General features: G+C 34.9%; 1 protein-coding gene across 1 annotated transcript in view; it reads left to right on the top strand.

Moving 5' to 3' along the window:
- Positions 1–1,225: 1,225 nt before the first annotated feature.
- PQBP1 (poly-glutamine tract binding protein 1) overlaps positions 1,226–20,879 on the top strand; it is a 56,795-nt gene continuing 37,141 nt past the window's right edge. The window contains exon 1 of the mRNA XM_089090602.1: positions 1,226–1,302. Coding sequence (XP_088946728.1) covers positions 1,233–1,302 — 70 coding nt within the window. The 5' untranslated portion in view covers positions 1,226–1,232. The remainder of the gene's footprint in view (positions 1,303–20,879) is intronic.

Genomic DNA, 20,879 nt, shown 5'->3' with positions numbered 1-20,879 from the left:
CTAGTGCCTTCACCTGTAATCATTTCAAAAGCTACACGATTCACATTACACTTGTAGAGAAGTTGCCCCTCACCAAGAGCAAGGCAATGGTTTACTATTTAATTTTTCAAAATGTTAGCTTTAATTTAAGAAGACTCGGTGTGCTCATTGACATTTCTACACCAAATTGTTATTGGTTCAGTAGAGGGTAAACAGAAGTTAAACGAGCTATAAATATACTCATACGTTCTTGGAGAATGGAGACGAAGTGTCAGTGAAAAATCTTTTGAACTTTTAAGGTATTCTTTTCACTTTGTTCTTTCAAAATATCTTTTTACTGACTCTAGTGCGGTACGGCTCAACATTTGCCTCAAAGCTTCCTCCACAACATTGTTGATCAAGCTTTTTTTGCAAATCAATTATTACGAGTTTTAATTTATTAATTATTTTCTGCGTATTTCCTAACCTAATGGCCAAGTTTCCTGAGAAATTCTTAATGATTCCCATTTTAGCTGAAATGATTTCATTTTTCACTTCAGTCTCCACGGTGAATCTTAACTACGGTCAACCAATTGTAAAAAAAACAAAATAATAGGTTTTACATAAAAGGTTTCCATAGTCGAGGTAAAAAACCTGGATTGACAAGAAAAATGGCTATGATTTTTATGTCACACAGCTGTTCGGTGCATGTGGCCACCTTCAATTTTCTATAATTGTAGGTAATACAATAAAAAGAGTAACCAGAGTTCTTTTTCTTTTTTTTAATGTTGCAGTGGTTTCATCTTAGCTGAGTAGGCTTGTTACACTAGTTTACTTAATATTTGTAAGAATGTTAAGGTGATTTCTGATTGATTGATTATTTTAACCGACCAATCATAGAATATCTTACTTAAGTTGCTTACGTTGCGTAGCACCCATAGCCCATTATGTAACGTTTGCTACAATATGTTGATGTGAAGCTACTAAAAAGCTTTTAAAACGAATGTAGCTAATTCTATTTTAGTTCTTTAAAAAAAAAAAATAAACTATTTTCCCCACGACGATAAAATTCTAGAAGTTGCCGCTACATCTTCATCACACGGCAAATTTGATTGACATTTTAAGGGAAAATCCTAATGATAGACTACTTTGTTAATCAATTAAGTCCCTAACCTAAATTTCGGTTGAATTGGCTAATTTCGTACACGGAATATTTTAATAAAATTTAGTTTTGACAACAGCAATATCGACAGCGGAAATTCAAAAATCTTGAAATGCCGCTTCCCCCAGCCTTGGCTGCTAGACTTGCTAAAAGAGGACTGTTGTCCAAAACAGTTGAAAATGGTTCATTTTTTAATATAAATATTTTAGTGTACATTTTATTTACAAGAATGTTGTGTTTGATTTGGGATGGAAATATATCTGCAGATTGAAGTGGAGGCCTAAGTAGACTGGGTTAGTTCATCTTAGCAATCTATTGTAAATAACCTGTCTATTTCTTGGTAAAATTTTTGTTGGTGAGTGTCTGGATTCCAATTCTAAGTTGCCAATATTTCGACAAGTTCAACAGTGAGTAACCCCATTTCTCTCAACACCAGGTCTCACACTGGGAAGTGTTTATATTAACAGAGTATTCAGATAGCTAAGAAAAAAAACTTATCTCGGTCTCTAGAACCAGAATTTCATATCAAATAGTTACTCAGTTTTAATAAATATCGCTCAGTAAAATTAATTTGCCTTTGTTGGTCATATTCTCTATGAAAATTAAACACTATCAAAAAGTTCCAAATTTAACCTAAAAGCTAAACGATCAGGGATGCCTCAACTATTAGAAGTTTAAGATGTTGTTTAAGACGACAATATTACAGGTAAGGTAAAACTAGCATTATTAAATTATTATAGTAATTTAATCAAGTTAAATTTAGAACACTAAATCGAACAAAAATTATGTTTCTATCAGTACTTGTAATTTTGCCCTATTCAACTAAGAGCGAATTATAAAAAAATTACCGAATTTCTCAAATTTTTCAATGAAGCAAAACGCTCCTAATTTTTGTTTATAAAGTGCTAAAAATTAAGCTGATTGTTAAAACTGCACTATCAGAAGTCTAAAATGTTGATTAAGATACTTATATTCTAATCTTATTAAATTATTGAAGTAGTTAGTAAGATTAATCACTAGCTCATATGCAATATTTAGGCACTCTACGGGAGTGCTAAGCATTGCTGCCTATTTAATGTGTTTAATGTAAATTAGTTTCAAAGTTTGGGAATACATTATGTACAGGAACCTGTGTTTTCAAAGAAAAGTAGCAAAATGAAATAATTTTACCAATCATCAAAAATTTTCTGAAAATATACTCTCTGAATTTCTGGGGTAAATTACTTGAGGTCTTGATCCATGCATATACCAACAACTTACTATATAGCAGCTCATTTACGTTAGGTAAATATAATCTTTGGTTTTTATGTTAACCTAGGGCTTCAAACTTAAAATTGTGACCAGTAAATTTTACCCATTCTGTGTTTTTTCTAGGTTTTACATTGAGAAATTTGAAGATTATCCCAAAGATCGAAAAATTTTCTTACCTCTTGTTTGGTAAAATATACTTTGTAAATCACCAGGAAATCGCATTGGTTTGCATATTTTGTCTTATTTTTTTATCAATCACCAATGTAAGCAGGTAATTAGGGATTAATCGATCTGTTTTTTTTTTCCGCTTTTTTTTAAGTGATTACTGACTGTGGCTCAGTCAATGGCAACTTTTCCAGAACTAGAAAAAAATAACAATTTTTGTCCAACCAGCTTGCTAACTTAAAATTCACGGGAATAATTGATGCTTGATACAAGAGTGCAGACATAATTTTTCTGGTAGAGGAGGGGGATTATGTTTGAACTTAAGTGGGGTTTATGCCACCCTCTATACAACTTACCTATATCCACGTTACCTACATTCAGCAAACTGGCAAATTATTTAAGAAAATAGTAAATAAAAGGCAAATTGTGTCTATCTGGGTAACTAAAAACGTCACCGTTGCTGCCATGCTTTAAAACAAGCTGTGGGGCTGCCAAGGCGCTGCTGCCAATTGTGGCGCATAAGCTGAGGGGCTGCCTTATTAACGCCTTATGCGCCACTTATGCTTAGATGAGTTCTATGTTTCTGAAACCTTAAGATCTTCTGGAACTTCTTGCACTTGGCTGGCCTCGGGATCCAGTGCCTGTATGCGAGTCTCTCTGTAAAAACCTAAATCCTGTACAAGAACGTCTTTATTAATAAATGTAAGGTACTTATTCACCCCACTGGCTTCCACAGTCGTTTATCTACACGGGTTCTCGCACTTAATCTGCATGGACATAAAATAATTTTTGGCATCTTGATGATCTCAGGGTTGAAATTGAGATTGCCACCCGAAATCTGTATGGGTTAACGCTATATTCCTGTTGAAAATCTGGGTGATTTTCAGTTTTTCTCAGACGTCTAACCAGTATAAGCCCACAGAATCAAAATCCCACTGAAGCTAGTTTAAGGATAAGGAAACTAGCAAAAACACATGATTTACTTAAAAAAAAACTTTTTACTACCCCTTCCCCCTAAAAAGGAAAACTTGCCCGAGGAGTAGAAGGCAGAAGTTTAGATGACATGATATTTAAGAGCCAGGCACGCGTGTAGGCTCAGAGGGTCATTGTTCCTTACCTGGAATGTTGAGAATACCTCATTCTTCCAATATGTTGCTGTTTTTTTTTATTTTATTTTGACAACATTCTCTCCAACCCCAAAGTAAAATTTATGCGTGTGTGCCTCAGGATAGTTAAAGAGTAAGAAACATGGGAGTGAAACAGGGTAGTCATATAGATCCTCTAGTTGACCTGATAAATTAAATTTAATTCCATTCGCACAATATTATATCTATGCCCTCACAGCCTGGATACAATTACACTCTTTTGATTTAGCAAAATTTTAAGAGCAGAATTAGCAATAGAAGTAGCCCCAAAAATTTGAACTTAGTACCCCCAGTCGTTCTCGGTATATTGTTGAGATGTCTTATTGGCAACCAGCATACAAATAGTGTGTTTGGATTTAATTTTAAAGCAACATTTAGTTTTTAAACATAATAGACAATTACATAACTGTGGGGGGGGGGGGGATGGACCTACCCAATAACCCTAAAGATATGGTTACTAGACTATTCAGCTATGCTGAACAAAATGACTGTCTAAAATTTTTTTTGGGAAATATCTGGAAAATTATGAGCTAAAGAGTAGGGCTGATTGCCTTCCAATCATTTTTGACTCTTAAGAAGACACTACAACTTTTAATTTTCAATCAAATTAGCACCTTTAAAATATCAATGATATTACTAGCTATGATAGAACATCGTTTCCAATGTCCTTATATGCCCTTTAGTGCTTATATGCCCTTTTAATACCTGCATGCATATAGGTTTTCCGTTTAATTGAAGCACCTCCTAAACGTCCCTAGAAGTTTCAACTTAATGTCATTGGTATCGTTGCTTACAGTAACCGCAGAAGCAGAATTAAATGAATACACACAGTGTCCTCTGGCTAGCTCAAAATCCACCACCCATGAAGGTATGAAGGGGAAATTTTCAGTGAATATTTCTCTTGTACGGATGGCAACCTGCCATCCGTATGCAAGTTGTCAAAAGGGCATATCAGCAATACCTTAGGAACAGTTTCGTGTGTTGATTTAAAACTTACTACGCTTGTTGTGGGGGATGTTGAACTAACTAAAAGACAATATCTGCATCATAATACTAATGCTTCTACTCCTACAATTACTATTACTGCTACTATTACTACTACTGCTACTATTACTATTACTGCTACTAAAGCTAAGACTACAACTATTAACTGTACTCTTACTGCTACTACTGTATTTACTGGTGCTATTACTGTATTTACTGGTGCTACTACTACAACTAATAAACCTAAGGGTATTAAGGTGAAAATTTTGGGCAATATTATAATCGTATTGAAATAAATCGAAACACACTATGCCCATATAGGTTGTCAAGAGGACGTTTCAGCAATGCTTCAGGACCGGCTGATGGTAACAAAATAAAAATTTCATTGTGTGTTGAAGGGGACGTTGAAAAAAAGGTGCTATTTGCATACTGCCACTAATACTACTACTGTTACTATAACTTTTGCTACGCATAATTACTGAACCTTTCAACAATGCTGAAAAAACTAATGTCTCAAAACTTTGTTTGGATATTTGTTATAGGAAATGATGGGCATGTGGGAGGGGAGAGGTTTCTCTAAATTCACTTTGACTCTTAAAAAGCGCACTATAACTTCCAATTTAAAATCAAATGAGACCTATCTGAATTTAATACGACCAACCAGTCCATACAAACCTAATATACCCGCAGGTCAAAGCTTAAAGCTTTAGCCCCAGGGCTCTGGGGGGTTGTGCCAATCCTGAAAGCATTGTTATATGTTTTTTGGACTATTTAAAAAAAAAATTGCTATCGCACAGTTTAAATCAAATGTACTTGGTGAAAAGATGGGTAGTTTGGTGGGGGGGGGGTGCTACATGACTTCCATCACTATTGACTCTTATAAGGGAACTAGATTTTCCAATTTCAACCAAATAAGCCACCTCTAAATCTTATACAACCATCCTTTCCATAAGAACCTTAAATGCTCCAGAGGCATAACTTACAACTCTTGCCCTCTGGCTCTGATGGTTTGTACCAACCCCTAAATCCTTTTTAAATGTTATTTGGGCTATTCGGAATAAAAAGTTTGTGTCAAAATATCTATTGGATACATCTCGGGAAAACACGACGTGTTTGTGTGTGTGTGTGTGGGGGGGGGGGTAGCTCTGCTTTGATCACTTTGACTCTTAAAAATGGCACTAGAACTTGTGATTAACAATCCAATGAGTCCCCTTCAAAGCATATACGACCACCCTTTTTATAAGAACCTTGTATACCCCAAGGGCATAACTTACAACCCTTTCCCCGAGAGCTGTAGGGGAGGGGGGGTTTCTTCCTCACAAGCATAATTTCCAAAACCTTCAACTATGATGAATAAAATTGTTATCTCCCAATTTTTATTAGAGGTGTTAAGGTAAATGCTGAGCGTGGAGGGGGAGGGGCTGTTTGCTCTCAAATCACTTTGACTCTTTAAAAGGGCACTATAACTTCCAATTTCAAATCAAATTAGTACCATCTGATGTTTATACGACTGCCCATTCAATAAAAACCTTATATGTACTCATAAAATAACTTACAACCCTATGCCTCGGGCACTAGGGTGTTGTGTCATCCCTAGAGACATTATTATATGTTATTTGGACTATTTTGAAAAATATCGCTATCTCATAACTTTAATCAGATGCGTTTGGTGAAAGGAAGGGTTGTAGAAAGAGGGGAGGGGGCTAAATACCGTCCATTACTTTTGACGTTTAAAAAGGAACTAGAACTTCCAATTTTCAAACAAATGAGCCTCTTCTAAAGTTAAGCAACCAATCCCTTCCATAAAAAACCTTAAATACACCCTCAAGAAAACTTTGTTTCAACCCCAAAAGCCTTGTTATATGATAGTTAGACTATTTTGAATAGAATGGCTATCTCAAAATTTCTATTAGATGCACTTCGGGACAATACGACGGGTGTGTTGGGGGGGGGGGATCTGGTATAGCTGCCCTCCGATCACTTTGACTCTTCAAAAGAGCACTAGAGCATCTGATTATTAATCCAATGAGCCCCCTCCGAAGTTTATATGACCATGCTTTCTATAAAAACCTAATATGCCCCCAGGGCATAACTTACAATTCTCGCCCTAAGGGCTGGGGGGATTTCTTATCCTCAAAGATGTAATTCCCAGACCTTTCAAATACATGAACAAAAGGGCTGTCTCGAAATTTTTATTGGAAATGTTTTGGGAAATGATGGGCGTGAGGTGGGGGCGGAGGGGGGGGGGTCATTTTCCCTCTGATTACTTTTGACTAATAATAAAAGGCACTAATCCTCTCAATTTCCAATCGAGTGAGCCCTTTTTGAAGCTTCTACAACAAAACTTTCTATAAAAACTTTATACGCCCCAAGGGCATAACTCACGACCCTTGTCCTGAGGACTATGGGGGTTGGGGGGCTTTCATCTTCAGAGACATAATTTCCAGACCTTCCAACTACGTTGAAAAAAATGGCAATGTCAAAATGCTGGTCGGAAATGTTTGGGGAAATGATGGGCATGGGGGGGGGGGTGGTTGATTTTCCCTCCGAATACTTTTGACTATTAAAAAGGGCAATAGCCCTCTTTATTTCCAATCGAATGAACCCTTTTTGAAGTTTTTACGACATTGCTTTCTATAAAAGCCTTATATGCCCCCAGGACATAACTTACAACCTTAGCCCTGAGGGCGGTGTGGAGTGGGGTTTCATACTCAAAGACATAATTACCAGATCCTAAACTACGTTCAACAAAATGGCTATGTCAAAATGTTGATCGGAAGTGTTTGGGGAAATGATTGGCGGGGGGGTTGCATTCACCCTCTGATCGCTTTTGACTAATAATAATAAGGGCACTACTTGGCTATTAATAATAGCCCTCTCAATTCCCGAATGAATGAGCCCTTTTTGAAGTTTCTACGACAACACTTTCTATAAAAAGTCTATATGCCCCCAGGGCTTAACTTACAACCTTTGCCGTGGGGGCCTTGGGGGGTTTGTCATCCTCAAAGACATAATTTCTGGGCCTTTCAACTTTGTTGATCAAAATGGCTATCTCAAAATTTTTAATGGATGTGTTCGGGGAAATGGTGGACGTCAGAGGGGTGTTAGTTGCCCTCCAATCACTTTCAACTTTTAAAAAGGGCACTAGCCCTCTCAATTTCCAATCCAATGAGCCCTTTTTGAAATTTCTACGACAACGCTTTCTATAAAAAATCTTATATGCCACCAGGGACTTACAACCATTCTCCTGAGGGCTGTGGGGGGTTGTCATCCTCAAAGACCTAATTTCCAGAACTTTCAACTACGTTGAACAAAATGGCTATCTCAAATTTTGATTGGATGTGTTTAAGGAAATGGTGGGTGTGAGAGGGGGGTTATTTGCCCTCAAATCACTTTCCACTATTAAAAAGGGCACTAGTCTTTCAATTTCCAATCATATGAGCCCTTTTTGTAGTTTTTACGACAACGCTTTCTATAAAATTCTTATATGTCCCCAGGGCAAAACTTTTAATCCTTGCCCTGAAGGCTTTGGGGGGAGTGTCATCCTCAAGGACATTATTTTTATACCTTTTAACTACATTGAACAAAATGGCTATCCCAAAATTTTTGATTGGATCTATTTGGGGAAATGGTGGGCGTGAGAGGTGGGTTAGTTGCCCTTCAATCACTTTTGACTATTAAAAAGGGCACTAGCCCTTTCAATTTCAGATCGAATGAGCCATTTTTGAAGTTTCTACGACAACGCTATCTATAAAAACCATATATGCCTCTAGTGCGTAACTTCAGCTGTTGCCTCGAGGGCATCGGGGGGTTTGTCATCCTCAAAGATCTAATTTCCAGAACTTTCAACTATCCTCTTCAATTTCTAATCGAATAAGCCCTTTTTGAAGGTTCTACGGCAACGCTTTCTATAAAAAAAAACTTATATGCCTGTAGACTTTTTGTTTCTCCATGTATGACTATGTTGTATCTCGGTTATTTAGGACAATAATATGAAGTAAATCCTGTCGCTCTAAGGTTAATTGTGGCGTACAAAAGCTAATGTATATAAATTTAATTGAAAATTGATTATAAATCAATTATGTCGTTCTTTAAATCCTACATCTACCATTATACAACCCAAAAATCATCACAAAAAAATGTTACCCAGGGCATAACTTACAACCCTTGCCCTGAGGGCTGGGGGAGGGGGTTGGTCATCCTCCAAGTCCTAACTTCCAGAACTTTCAACTACATTGAACAAAATGGTTATCTCAAAATTTTGATTGGATGTGTTTGGGGAAATTATGGGTGTTGGAGGGGGGTTAGTTGCCCTCCAATTACTTTCGACTATTGAAAAGGGCACTATCCCTTTCATTTTACAATCGAATGAGCCCTCTTTGAAGTTTCTACGACAACGTTTTCTATAAATACTTTATATGCCCCAAGTGATCTTTCTTCTGGCAAAAATACAGAATTCCACATTTTGCAGATAGGAGCATGAAACCTCTTCAGTAGTATTCTCTGATACGCTGAATGTGATGGTGATTTTCATTTCGGTTCTATGACTTTTATGGGGTGTTTCCCCCTTTTTTCGAAAATCAGGCAAATTTTCTCAGGCGCATATTTTTTTATGTGTTTATTACTAAACTTGATGAAACTCATATATTTGAAATCAGCATAAAAATTCGATTCTTTTGATGTATCTATTGGTATCAAAATTCTGTTTTTAAAGTTTCGGTTACTACTGAGCCGGGCTGCTCCTTACTTACAGTTCGTTACCACGAACTGTTTGAAAAGCTTGGAAGCATAAAACGAAATCATCATTATAATAATTATGGTCCAAAACCCATAACTGGAGGTTTGCAAGATCACCTCCCGTGTATCCCTCCTCCAAGCCCCCTTAAACTACGTAATTTAGGTAAAATCAGAACAAATCTCTTTGTTAAAGACGCGGTTCTGTTGGTACAGCGTTTGATTTCTACTTGTGTGTGTGTGTGTTTTTTTTCAATTGTGGTTTTCTCCCTTCTATACGATAGTTTTTAATTTATTTCACTGTTTTTCTAAATGTGATGCGCTAATTTTTTAAAGCATATCCCGGGAAGGTATTTGGTCAAGTATTTCGATTCAAAAGGGAATAGAGGCCATCCAGTTCATGTTTTGCAACGACATTCTGAGTAGATCTCTAAATATATACCCCAACGAATGACGTAATTTTGTCAAAATTCTGTGGGGAGGGGGGGGGGGGGTCAAATTTGGAGCCAATTTTCCAAAATCAAGTGAAAATACAGAGAAAACTGAAAAACTAGCCGTATAGTAATAAAAAAGGTAAAGATGTCCTAAAGAAAACTGACCTGTTTCAGTAAGTGCTTGAATTATGCAGGCTTATCTTAGTTTTGACAACATTTTTGAAGAAACTAAATTTCAGTGGGGGGGGGCAAACTGGGGTCAGGAGGAAAACTGAGGACTGGGAGGCGAGGTTGCCTCCTCTGTCCTATAGAAAATTACCCACCAAACCCCAACTACTTGCCCCAGAGTGGTTAAAGAAGGGTAGACACGTGATTCTGGAATCAGACAAAGTTGTTTATTAAAAAAAAGATTACTTATTGTTACGCTTACTCAATCAAATTATTTACTTGACAATTCCACCGTAATATTCTCTCCATACGTAAGATTGTGCATCCAAGGAGGAAGAAATGCAAACGAAAACTGTTCTGTAGGAGAATTCAGGTAATTCTTCCCAAAATTTTTGAAATGAAAACAAACTTAGGTTGTAATACCATTCATCGTACCTACACAAGAAATGGTCTTTTTTGAAATTTCCATTCATTTCTGAGTAATTAGTGGCTTTTTATTTAAAGACAGGTCAAATAAATCCCTAAGCCTAAAGGCACATTTCTATTGAACTAGCAAAATTTCCGCAAGTATGTCGATATTACAAACCTTTCCGCTCAGTTAACCCTTCGTGTCGAAGCTACTCGCCAGCAGCTACTTTCTTAAGTGTTACTAAATTTATTTTTTTTAAGCAAAGAATTAATGACCTATTTCTTATTTTTTTTTTTTACAAAAATACACGACACTATATTTCGATTTTTTTTCACTCTAAACTTATTTTTTCCTTCAATTCTTGTACGGCTTCTTAGTTCAACTCCTTAATAAGGGTTGAGGTGTCTTATTTCCCCTAGATCGGAGGTGATTAGAGATTATATATAAAAAAAAGTTTTCAACTGAAACTAAGGACCAACACTAAAATTTAAAACGAACAGAAATTATTCTGTATAAATAGTTTCCGCATAAATTATTCGATAGTGTTGTTTCTAAATTAATTTTTAATCAAAAATGAACATAGATTAATTTAAAAAAACATATTTTTTTTTCGAGGGAAGTAAAGAGCGATGTTGAAACTTAAAGCGAACAAAAATTATTACTTCACGACCTATCTAACACAAATCAATAAAACTAATGCAAATAAATCAACTGGTGATATTTCCCTATGTTTGTAGGATTACTGAAAACTAGCGCTTTACGGAAAACACAAAATAATGTTGGGGTTTTGGTACGGTAAAGATTGGCTGCCGTTTTGGGTTCGAAAAGGACATTTCATGATTATTTTGTAGACACGTTCGAAGTGAAGAAAGCTTACTAGTGTTAGGACTGCAAGCTCGCTTAGAATTTGTATCACAACTTAATTCCTCAGTTTTACAGAGATAAATAATTGTATTTCCAAAGTTCATATTACGGTTGATATGTTCTTTATTTCGACTAATACTAGGTGAGACCAAGATGTTACCTGATAAATCAATCCATTATTATATATACTGGGTAATGGCTTTAAACTTATCATTTTTATGCCTAAGTTTTTAAGATAATTGTAATTGTATACTGAAGGTTACTGATATCACAGCTCCTGTAGGACTGTGTAAAGCGTTGTAGATTAGTTCGTTGTTGTGAGGCTACATATTTACTTTTGATTCCTAAATCAATATTCTTGTTTTTATACTTGACTTTTGTGTTTTCAGTAAAGCGCTGGTTTCCTGTAATCCTACAAACATGGGAAATATAACCAGGTGATTTATTTGTAATAGTTTTATTGATATATGTTAGATAGGCCGTGAAATAATAAATTTTTTTCATTTTAAGTTTCAACTTCGCTCTATATTTCACTCGAAAAAACTTTGTTGTTTCAAATTAATTTTCTATGCCATGGATTGATTTTGCTTTGGAATGTTTATCCAGAAATCACTTTTTATCTGTTTTTTGGAAAGTGAGTGGGGACTATTGCAATAACAACAATCGTAGTGATTCCTGGTCTAAAGCTGGACATTATAGGCGTTTTTCTAACACTTTTTTGGAATTTCAGAGAAGAACCAAAAACTATATCACATGTTAAATCCTGTATTTCTATGAGAATTGAGGAGAAGTTAGGAGATTTTCTACTCTCTCTTTTTAGGGACTTGTTTTAGTAAAAATTTTGCAAAATAAAAATACGTTTTTTTGTTTCTTAGATGCTGGATAACAACAAGAAAGGATATTTAGCCACGTTCTTATTCCTCAACTCGTCTCGTCTCCTCCTCAACGCCTCGCTCTTTACGCTGAAGTTTGACTCTTTCTCGCAGCTCTTTTTTTAACAATTAAAAAGTTTAGCGTAAAGAGTGAGGCGTTGAGGAGGGGACAGCCCCTTTCATATACGGAATAATTTCTGTTCGTTTGAAATTTTAATGTTGCTCCTTACTCTCAGTTAAAAAAAACCTTGATTTTTTTATTTAATGTACCTAAGAAGTGACATTAAGAGTATTTTTTTTTAGTGCTATATCACACTTACGGATGGTAGAATTGATAATCATCACGTAGATACGAGTAATAGCTTTCAAATGAGCCATTAAACGCCACTCTAAAAAGTACAGGTAGAGTGGTATTCCACTAGCCCCAGCTCTTCCACTTGAGATATTGCACCAAAAGTGCCGTTTTTAGTGCCATTTTGAACTTGCTGATGATTGAATTTATAGGAAGGACGTAGAAATGAGCAATATCTTTTATATGAGCTACTAAAAATCTGTCTAGATACCTACGATACCAATATGACCAATAACAATATGTCAATACCAATACGCATGAAACCAATATGTCCGATACCTATGTACTGTGTAGCTCTTTCCCCATGGGCTATGGAGGGTCATATCATCACCACAACCAAATATATTTGACCTTTGAACAAAATGACTATCTGGAAATTGTGATTGAATGACTCTGGGGGAGGGGGATTTAGGGAAGAGGGGCTAGTTGCCCTCCAATCTTTGCGGTCACTTAAAAAGAGCACCAGTAAATTTAATTTCCTTTCGAATGAGCTATTACGCATCTCTCTATGACAATTTGGTCACCCCTTACCCTTGCTAGAAAAAAAAATAAACGGGAGACAGATCAGTGCAACCCATGCAAAAAAGTCATTTTCCTTGGTATTAAAGGAGGGGGAGGGGTGTAATTTCCCATAATGATGTTTTCGACCGTGCTGATTCCAAAGGTATACTTTTTGGGGTTTCAGATTTTTTTTCAAAATCACCTCATAATACTTTTCGCAATAAACTTTTGCTTTTAAGACGAACCGAAATAATAGTTACCATTCCTTAATCAGTCGATAAAATGGTGTTTTATTAGGTTAATAAGTTACGTGATAACTATATCTATTGGTCTATTTGGGTCGTATCTTCTTTTTTTTTATAGTATCTGATCTGAATAACTAGCTTTGTGTCTCAGGTTTTAAACGTAAGATTTTTTGGCACTGATTATGCATTGTCTTAATTTCTAAATTTTTGTTTTGTACAAGTTTGGGTGCTGTTTTGCTTTCTTTAGCTCTTTCTTGCCTATTTTGCGGTCTGAAAAAAAAAATGCAATAGGCAACTGAACTGGATAATTGATTGACATAATCATGAACACAGGTGCATCTTGACGTGAATACTAGTGCCTTCACCTGTAATCATTTCAAAAGCTACACGATTCACATTACACTTGTAGAGAAGTTGCCCCTCACCAAGAGCAAGGCAATGGTTTACTATTCAATTTTTCAAAATGTTAGCTTTAATTTAAGAAGACTCGGTGTGCTCATTGACATTTCTACACCAAATTGTTATTGGTTCAGTAGAGGGTAAACAGAAGTTAAACGAGCAATAAATATACTCATACGTTCTTGGAGAATGGAGACGAAGAGTCAGTGAAAAATCTTTTGAACTTTTAAGGTATTCTTTTCACTTTGTTCTTTCAAAATATCTTTTAACTGACTCTAGTGCGGTACGGCTCAACATTTGCCTCAAAGCTTCCTCCACAACATTGTTGATCAAGCTTTTTTGCAAATCAATTATTACGAGTTTTAATTTATTAATTATTTTCTGCGTATTTCCTAACCTAATGGCCAAGTTTCCTGAGAAATTCTTAATGATTCCCATTTTAGCTGAAATGATTTCATTTTTCACTTCAGTCTCCACGGTGAATCTTCACTACGGTCAACCAATTGTAAAAAAAACAAAATAATAGGTTTTACATAAAAGGTTTCCATAGTCGAGGTAAAAAACCTGGATTGACAAGAAAAATGGCTATGATTTTTATGTCACACAGCTGTTCGGTGCATGTGGCCACCTTCAATTTTCTATAATTGTAGGTAATACAATAAAAAGAGTAACCAGAGTTCTTTTTCTTTTTTTAATGTTGCAGTGGTTTCATCTTAGCTGAGTAGGCTTGTTACACTAGTTTACTTAATATCTGTAAGAATGTTAAGGTGATTTCTGATTGATGGATTATTTTAACCGACCAATCATAGAATATCTTACTTAAGTCGCTTACGTTGCGTAGCACCCATAGCCCATTATGTAACGTTTGCTACAATATGTTGATGTGAAGCTACTAAAAAGCTCTTAAAACGAATGTAGCTAATTCTATTTTAGTTCTTTAAGAAAAAAAAGAAACTATTTTCCCCACGACGATAAAATTCTAGAAGTTGCCGCTACATCTTCATCACACGGCAAATTTGATTGACATTTTAAGGGAAAATCCTAATGATAGACTACTTTGTTAATCAATTAAGTCCCTAACCTAAATTTCGGTTGAATTGGCTAATTTCGTACACGGAATATTTTAATAAAATTTAGTTTTGACAACAGCAATATCGACAGCGGAAATTCAAAAATCTTGAAATGCCGCTTCCCCAGCCTTGGCTGCTAGACTTGCTAAAAGAGGACTGTTGTCCAAAACAGTTGAAAATGGTTCATTTTTTAATATAAATATTTTAGTGTACATTTTATTTACAAGAATGTTGTGTTTGATTTGGGATGGAAATATATCTGCAGATTGAAGTGGAGGCCTAAGTAGACTGGGTTAGTTCATCTTAGCAATCTATTGTAAATAACCTGTCTATTTCTTGGTAAAATTTTTGTTGGTGAATGTCTGGATTCCAATTCTAAGTTGCCAATATTTTGACAAGTTCAACAGTGAGTAACCCCATTTCTCTCAACACCAGGTCTCACACTGGGAAATGTTTATATTAACAGAGTATTCAGATAGCTAAGAAAAAAAAACTTATCTCTATAACCAGAATTTCATTCTGAATCCAAATATTACATTTTTTTATGTTGCAAATAAATGTTAATCTGTCCTTTCTTACCTTACCCAAATATAGCCTACTAGGCATACTAGGCCTACTAGCAACTCACTACAGTACCAAGTTGCTTGAGGCTAACACAGCTACAAAAGCTTATCTATCCTATTCAGGTATGGTTTATATTAACAGACTATTCAGGTAGCTAAGAAATAAACTTGCCTATAGTCAGAATGGTAAATTTGCTGTTGGCCTTGTAATTTAGCTAAGATGAAATTGAAAACATCATTTGATGCCTTTCTTGATGCTCTCTCATAATTCAATAATTGCTTCTGGGGCTAATTGCATCTTGAGCCCTTAAAGGGGCCCCAAATTTATTTTATATAAATAATGAAAGAGCCTAACAAAAGCATCTAGTGATGTTTTTACTTTCATCCTAGCTAAATTATGTGACCCACTACAAATTTACCCACCCCTCTGATGTGCAAATATATATCCTAAGTTATCAATGGCAAAGTTTTAAATCACAAAATTCAGTGCTATTTTTGTTGACAGCATTCAAAGAACTTGAAATGGTAGGGAAATGGTTTATATTTGAGTTAATTAATAAACAAGGTTGAATTGTTATAAATAAGTATTTTTGGAATATATTGCTCATGAACAACCTATTTATAAACTATGATATGATATTCTTAGCTACCTAAATAGTCTGTCAATATAAACCTTACACTCCTAATCTATTCAAAACTCCCCTCTTTACACCCTGCCAAAGTTTATAAAGTGAGACAGGGCCATAACATATGGGTTGGGGTGGGGGGTGCCCCCCCCCCCCACCCAAAGTTTTGATCACTTGGTAAAACAAAGAAATTGGTAAAATTGTGATGTGAAGCAGCATGATTTTTCCAACACCACTAAAGTTCTTTGTTTGGTTAAATAAAGATCACAAAAATACTGACATTTTCAGAAAATTCAAACTTGGTTGGTAAATGCAGCAGTTTTATCAACTCCTACTAGTCTGTGGCCACTAAAGCATATCTTGTTTATTTCTGAGTTGAGGTGGTCAGAAAGACACAGTCAGTTTGAAAATGGTTTCCAACTATATCAACCATGCTGAATCTGAATATGGGTTGTGGCAAAGTTAGTGATCATGGCTTGATCTTGTAAAAGCAAAAAAAAAAACACCCTTTTTAGGCCTATAAAACATGTACAGACTGTTTATTCTTTTCTAGGGTTTTACCACTCTGATTTAGTGGTGCAACATCTCATTTTGGTCCTAATATGGTCTTTTCCTAGAATATGTTAAATTTTTTCCAATATCTTGTATAGCCCAGGATCTATAGACTAATATTTATTAATTTTCCCCAAAAATCTCAAAATTCAAAGGTTCATTTTCAACTAAACCACATATCTTGGACCTTTCTATAATTTTTGTGTTTTCATTCTTTTCCAGAATTTGCCTTTTGTATTTAGCTTCACATTGCAATAAAGTTCAAAGCTTAAACTGTTCATTAAAGCCATCTAGAATTTTTTGAAAAAGTATAGGTAAAAATATAAATGCCAAATTACATTTTTCCAAAATAATGATGTGACACGTCTTTTATGGTAGAATTTAACACCAAATCTGAATATGAACTTTACTTTTTAACCAAACAACAAGTTTTTTTCTTCTTTGGTGTTAATTCAAATTGTATTTACAATGCTGACTGATTTTCAGTTTATCTGATGTTAAGAATGGGACAGTGATAGTCTCCCTACAAATCATAAGCCAAGAACCTGCCCTGGTCATCTTCAAATATTGCCCTCTGTTAAGCCAACCTTTCAATATAGTTGTGAAAGACTAAGTGATTGTGAGTGTTTGAAAACAGATCACTTAAGACATTATCTTTGTTGTTTGGTAAATTTGGCAAAACATTTCTGAAAAGAAAAACAGTCCTTGGTGACTCAAAACTCACTCTCAGAGATATTAGTGACTTCAGTGATGTTCCAATTCAACCCATATTTGTGGCCTGGGTGCTCTGTAGGTATATTCCAATCAATCTTATTGATGCCACTGTTATTGACTCCAGTGCAGAATTGCCCAGTCTCAAATTATTTATGCAAGCCAGATAGAGAGTGAAGTGATACCTATTACTTGTATTGGATACCTACCTGTCATACCAAGTCCTTCATCTAATCCAGCAGTTGTTGAAGAGGCAATAAACATTTTTCATCATACAGCTTGCACACTGAAGTTACCTCATACTGTAATAATGTGTGACCAAGCTATCTATGAGATCATTATTGCATTAAAAAAGAAACAGCCTGAAGCATTCAGTGATGTTATTCCAAGAATAGGTGGATTTCATCTGTGTATGAACTTCCTTGGTGGGATTGGGTGCCTCATGAAAGGCTTGGGGCTTGAAGAAATCTTTAGTAAGGCTGGCATTTTACTCTCTGGAACTGCTAAGAAAGCTATGACTAGAAAACCTTATTACAGGTGTATGGAGCTCACATCATTGTAGTAGAGGCCTTGTATAGAGTATATTGGAATGCTCTTGAACAGTATTACCTGGTATCAGACAAAGAACCAAGCACCTTTGATGAGCTGTTAGATTGAATGTCTGCATTCATGAATTGCAGAGGCTCTTTCTGAATTAAGATTTACCATTCACCTCTCTGGTGGATTCAGTGACAGAATGAAGGTGCTAAAACTGGTCCCATCCAAAATGACTTTAGATCCAAACCTGGACCATGAAGCTAACTTGTGCAGCACACATGAAGAAGCAGACACGCGTGTTGCTCTCCATGTTGCCAAATGCTAGAGAAATGGATGTTCCCAAGTAATTGTTGAAGTGAATGACATGGGCATTGTTGTCATTATTACAGAACTATTGCAAAATATTCCTCTGTAGGTGTGACCCAGGCTATGAACCTGAGCTCTATGTTCAGATCCATGACAAAGTCTTTACAATCCATAAAATTGTGAATAGAACATTATGGGCTGTTGTAGAGTCAATAGGGCTGCTACATTGCATTAGTGGATGTGATCTGGTCAGTTTTTTCTTCTTGAAGGGCAAAAAAACATTTGCTACATCTGCTGTTAAATCACAGCTCATTCAAGAAATTGCTGATCTTACACTGAAAGTGAGGAGTGATATCAAAAATATTATGAAGGAGCCTGAAATCTTGCATATCTGTAGGAAATTGGCTATATTGGTATATAGCAAAAACAGTCCAAATTCTGATTCTCTCAATGACCTCTGAATTCATTTATTCCCTGAAAAAAGAACTTGAACAGCTTACCTCCAATAGATTGTTCTTTCAGATATCATGTCAAGACAGCTATACTTCAGTGGAGCATTATTCTTCAGGCTGTGATTCCTAAGTCCTGTCTTCAACCCACTTGAGTTTGGCTGGACCCATCATGACATTTCAGGAGTCAGTCCTGTGACTTCAGCACTGACCCCCTGGCCTCCATCTGTCAACAAGGCTTCAACCTTTTGTTACTGTAAAACTGTGTGTGGTAAAAAATGTCCTTGTTTAAGGATTAATTAAAAACAACTTTGCGAAAAATAAGTTTTTCAAAGAAAAGTAAAGGCCATTTTAAACTTAACCTCAGGAGATACAAATACCTGTTAAAATTCAAACTCAAAACGACCAGAAATTACTATTAAAGAATAAATGAAACCCAAAAGGAAGATAAATTAAATGAACAATCATAGGAAAAAACCCACAACCACTAATAATATAAATGAAAAAAATAGATCTTAAAGTGAGTAATGCTTAGATTGAATATGAAAATCTAGCTTAAAATGAAAACAAATATTTTGCTATTAAAGTATAAATGAAGCTTAAAACAAACAGAAATTAAATAAACAATCAATGCAAACAAACATACAATATATATTAATGGAAATGAATAAATAAATCTTAAAACGAGTGAAACTTAAATTGAATATGCAAATCAAGTTTGAATCAAATGAAAATAACTACAAACAAGAGTTTGGGTATTGTCTCACTGCAGAAGCCTAAAACCTACTGCGTCATTGGCGCTTTACTTAAAACTATTCTTTGAAATATTTTCACTTTTGTAACTTTAAGAAATCAAAATTAATTAAGATTTTAGGGAATAAATATCAGAATATGTATATTAAATTGACAATGCACATTTTTTTTCAGTAAACTCATTTGATTTTTTTTTTCAGTAAAGTACAAATTACATTCTGGCTTTTAGAAAGCATAGGGGTCTATAAACAATCAATGCAAACAAACATACAATATATATTAATGTAAATGAATAAATAAATATTAAAATGAGTGAAACTTAAATTGAATATGCAAATCAAGTTTGAATCAAATAAAAATAACTACAAACAAGAGTTTGGGTATCATCTCACTGCAGAAGCCTAAAACCTACTGTGTCATTGGCGCTTTACTGAAAACAATTCTTTGAAATATTTTCACTTTTGTAACTTTAAGAAATCAAAAATTAATTAAGATTTTAGGGAATAAATATCAGCATATGTATATTAAATTGATAATGCACATTTTTTTTCCAGTAAACTCGTTTGAATTTTTTTTCAGTAAAGTACAAATTATATTCTGGCTTTTAGAAAGCATAGGGGTTTTAAACCCTACTCACATTAATTTATGCTCGTTACTCTAATATTTATTTTAATTTTTGTTCGTTTTGGGTTTCATTTATTTATTGATACTGATTTGGGGTAGTTGTATGCTTGGTAGATTATATGATAGTCTGGACGCCAGGTGTTGAAAATGTGAACCATACCACAACGGAATGGGGATGCTACGAGAATTAGCCTACCCTCCACCCCCTAAATTGACCATGTGGATTCAAAAATACCAATGGCACTTGCTTGCAATTGGTGGAACACTCCAAAACTTGACATTTTATTATATTTTGGTGTTTTATGCAAGAAAATACATGTTCCACAAAGTTTGAGGTGCAGTTTTCCGCTCAAATAGAAATGCCTAGAAGCCATAGAATGTTTTCATAACAAACTAACACGATTAGTTAAAAAAAATGGCACAGTTAAAAAAAAATGGCAAAACTTTGAGTCTTGAACAGTCTTGGAAAGTATAAACCAAATCAAATTGAATATTAGATATATAATGATATTAATTGTTGAAAGATCAATCAGTTCAAGTTTTTTTTCACTGTAATTTTTATTTTCATTTTCAATGCTGTAAGAACTGGAAAATAATAAATTTGTAATATACAAGTAATTTGTTTTCAGTGAAGCACTAATAACACAGAAGGCTTTAGGGTTTTACAGTTAAAGAAGGGGGCAGTATCCAAATTTTGCTTGTAGTGAAACTATATTTGTCTTGACCAATCTTGAAAAGAACTAATAAATTAAACTGAATATTTGATGCATAATCATATTATTTGCTGAAAGCTCAGCAGTTCAAAATTTTACTGTAATTTTAATATTTATTTTCAATATTAAGTACAAAAGAAAACATTTGTAATATAATTCGTTTTCAGTAAAGCGCCAATGACGCAGTAGGTTTTAGGCTTCTGCAGTGAGATGATACCCAAACTCTTGTTTGTAGTTATTTTTAGTCAATTCAAACTTGATTTGCATATTCAATTTAAGTTTCACTCGTTTTAAGATTTATTTATTCATTTACATTAGTATATATTGTATGT

The sequence above is a fragment of the Artemia sp. Qi Xiang Cuo genome, chromosome 6, assembly GCF_049724085.1.
Source record: "Artemia sp. Qi Xiang Cuo chromosome 6, ASM4972408v1, whole genome shotgun sequence".
Taxonomy (NCBI): Eukaryota; Metazoa; Arthropoda; class Branchiopoda; order Anostraca; family Artemiidae; genus Artemia; species Artemia sp. Qi Xiang Cuo.
Note: the sequence above shows the minus strand (reverse complement) of the source record. Positions and strands in the feature narration are given on the sequence as shown.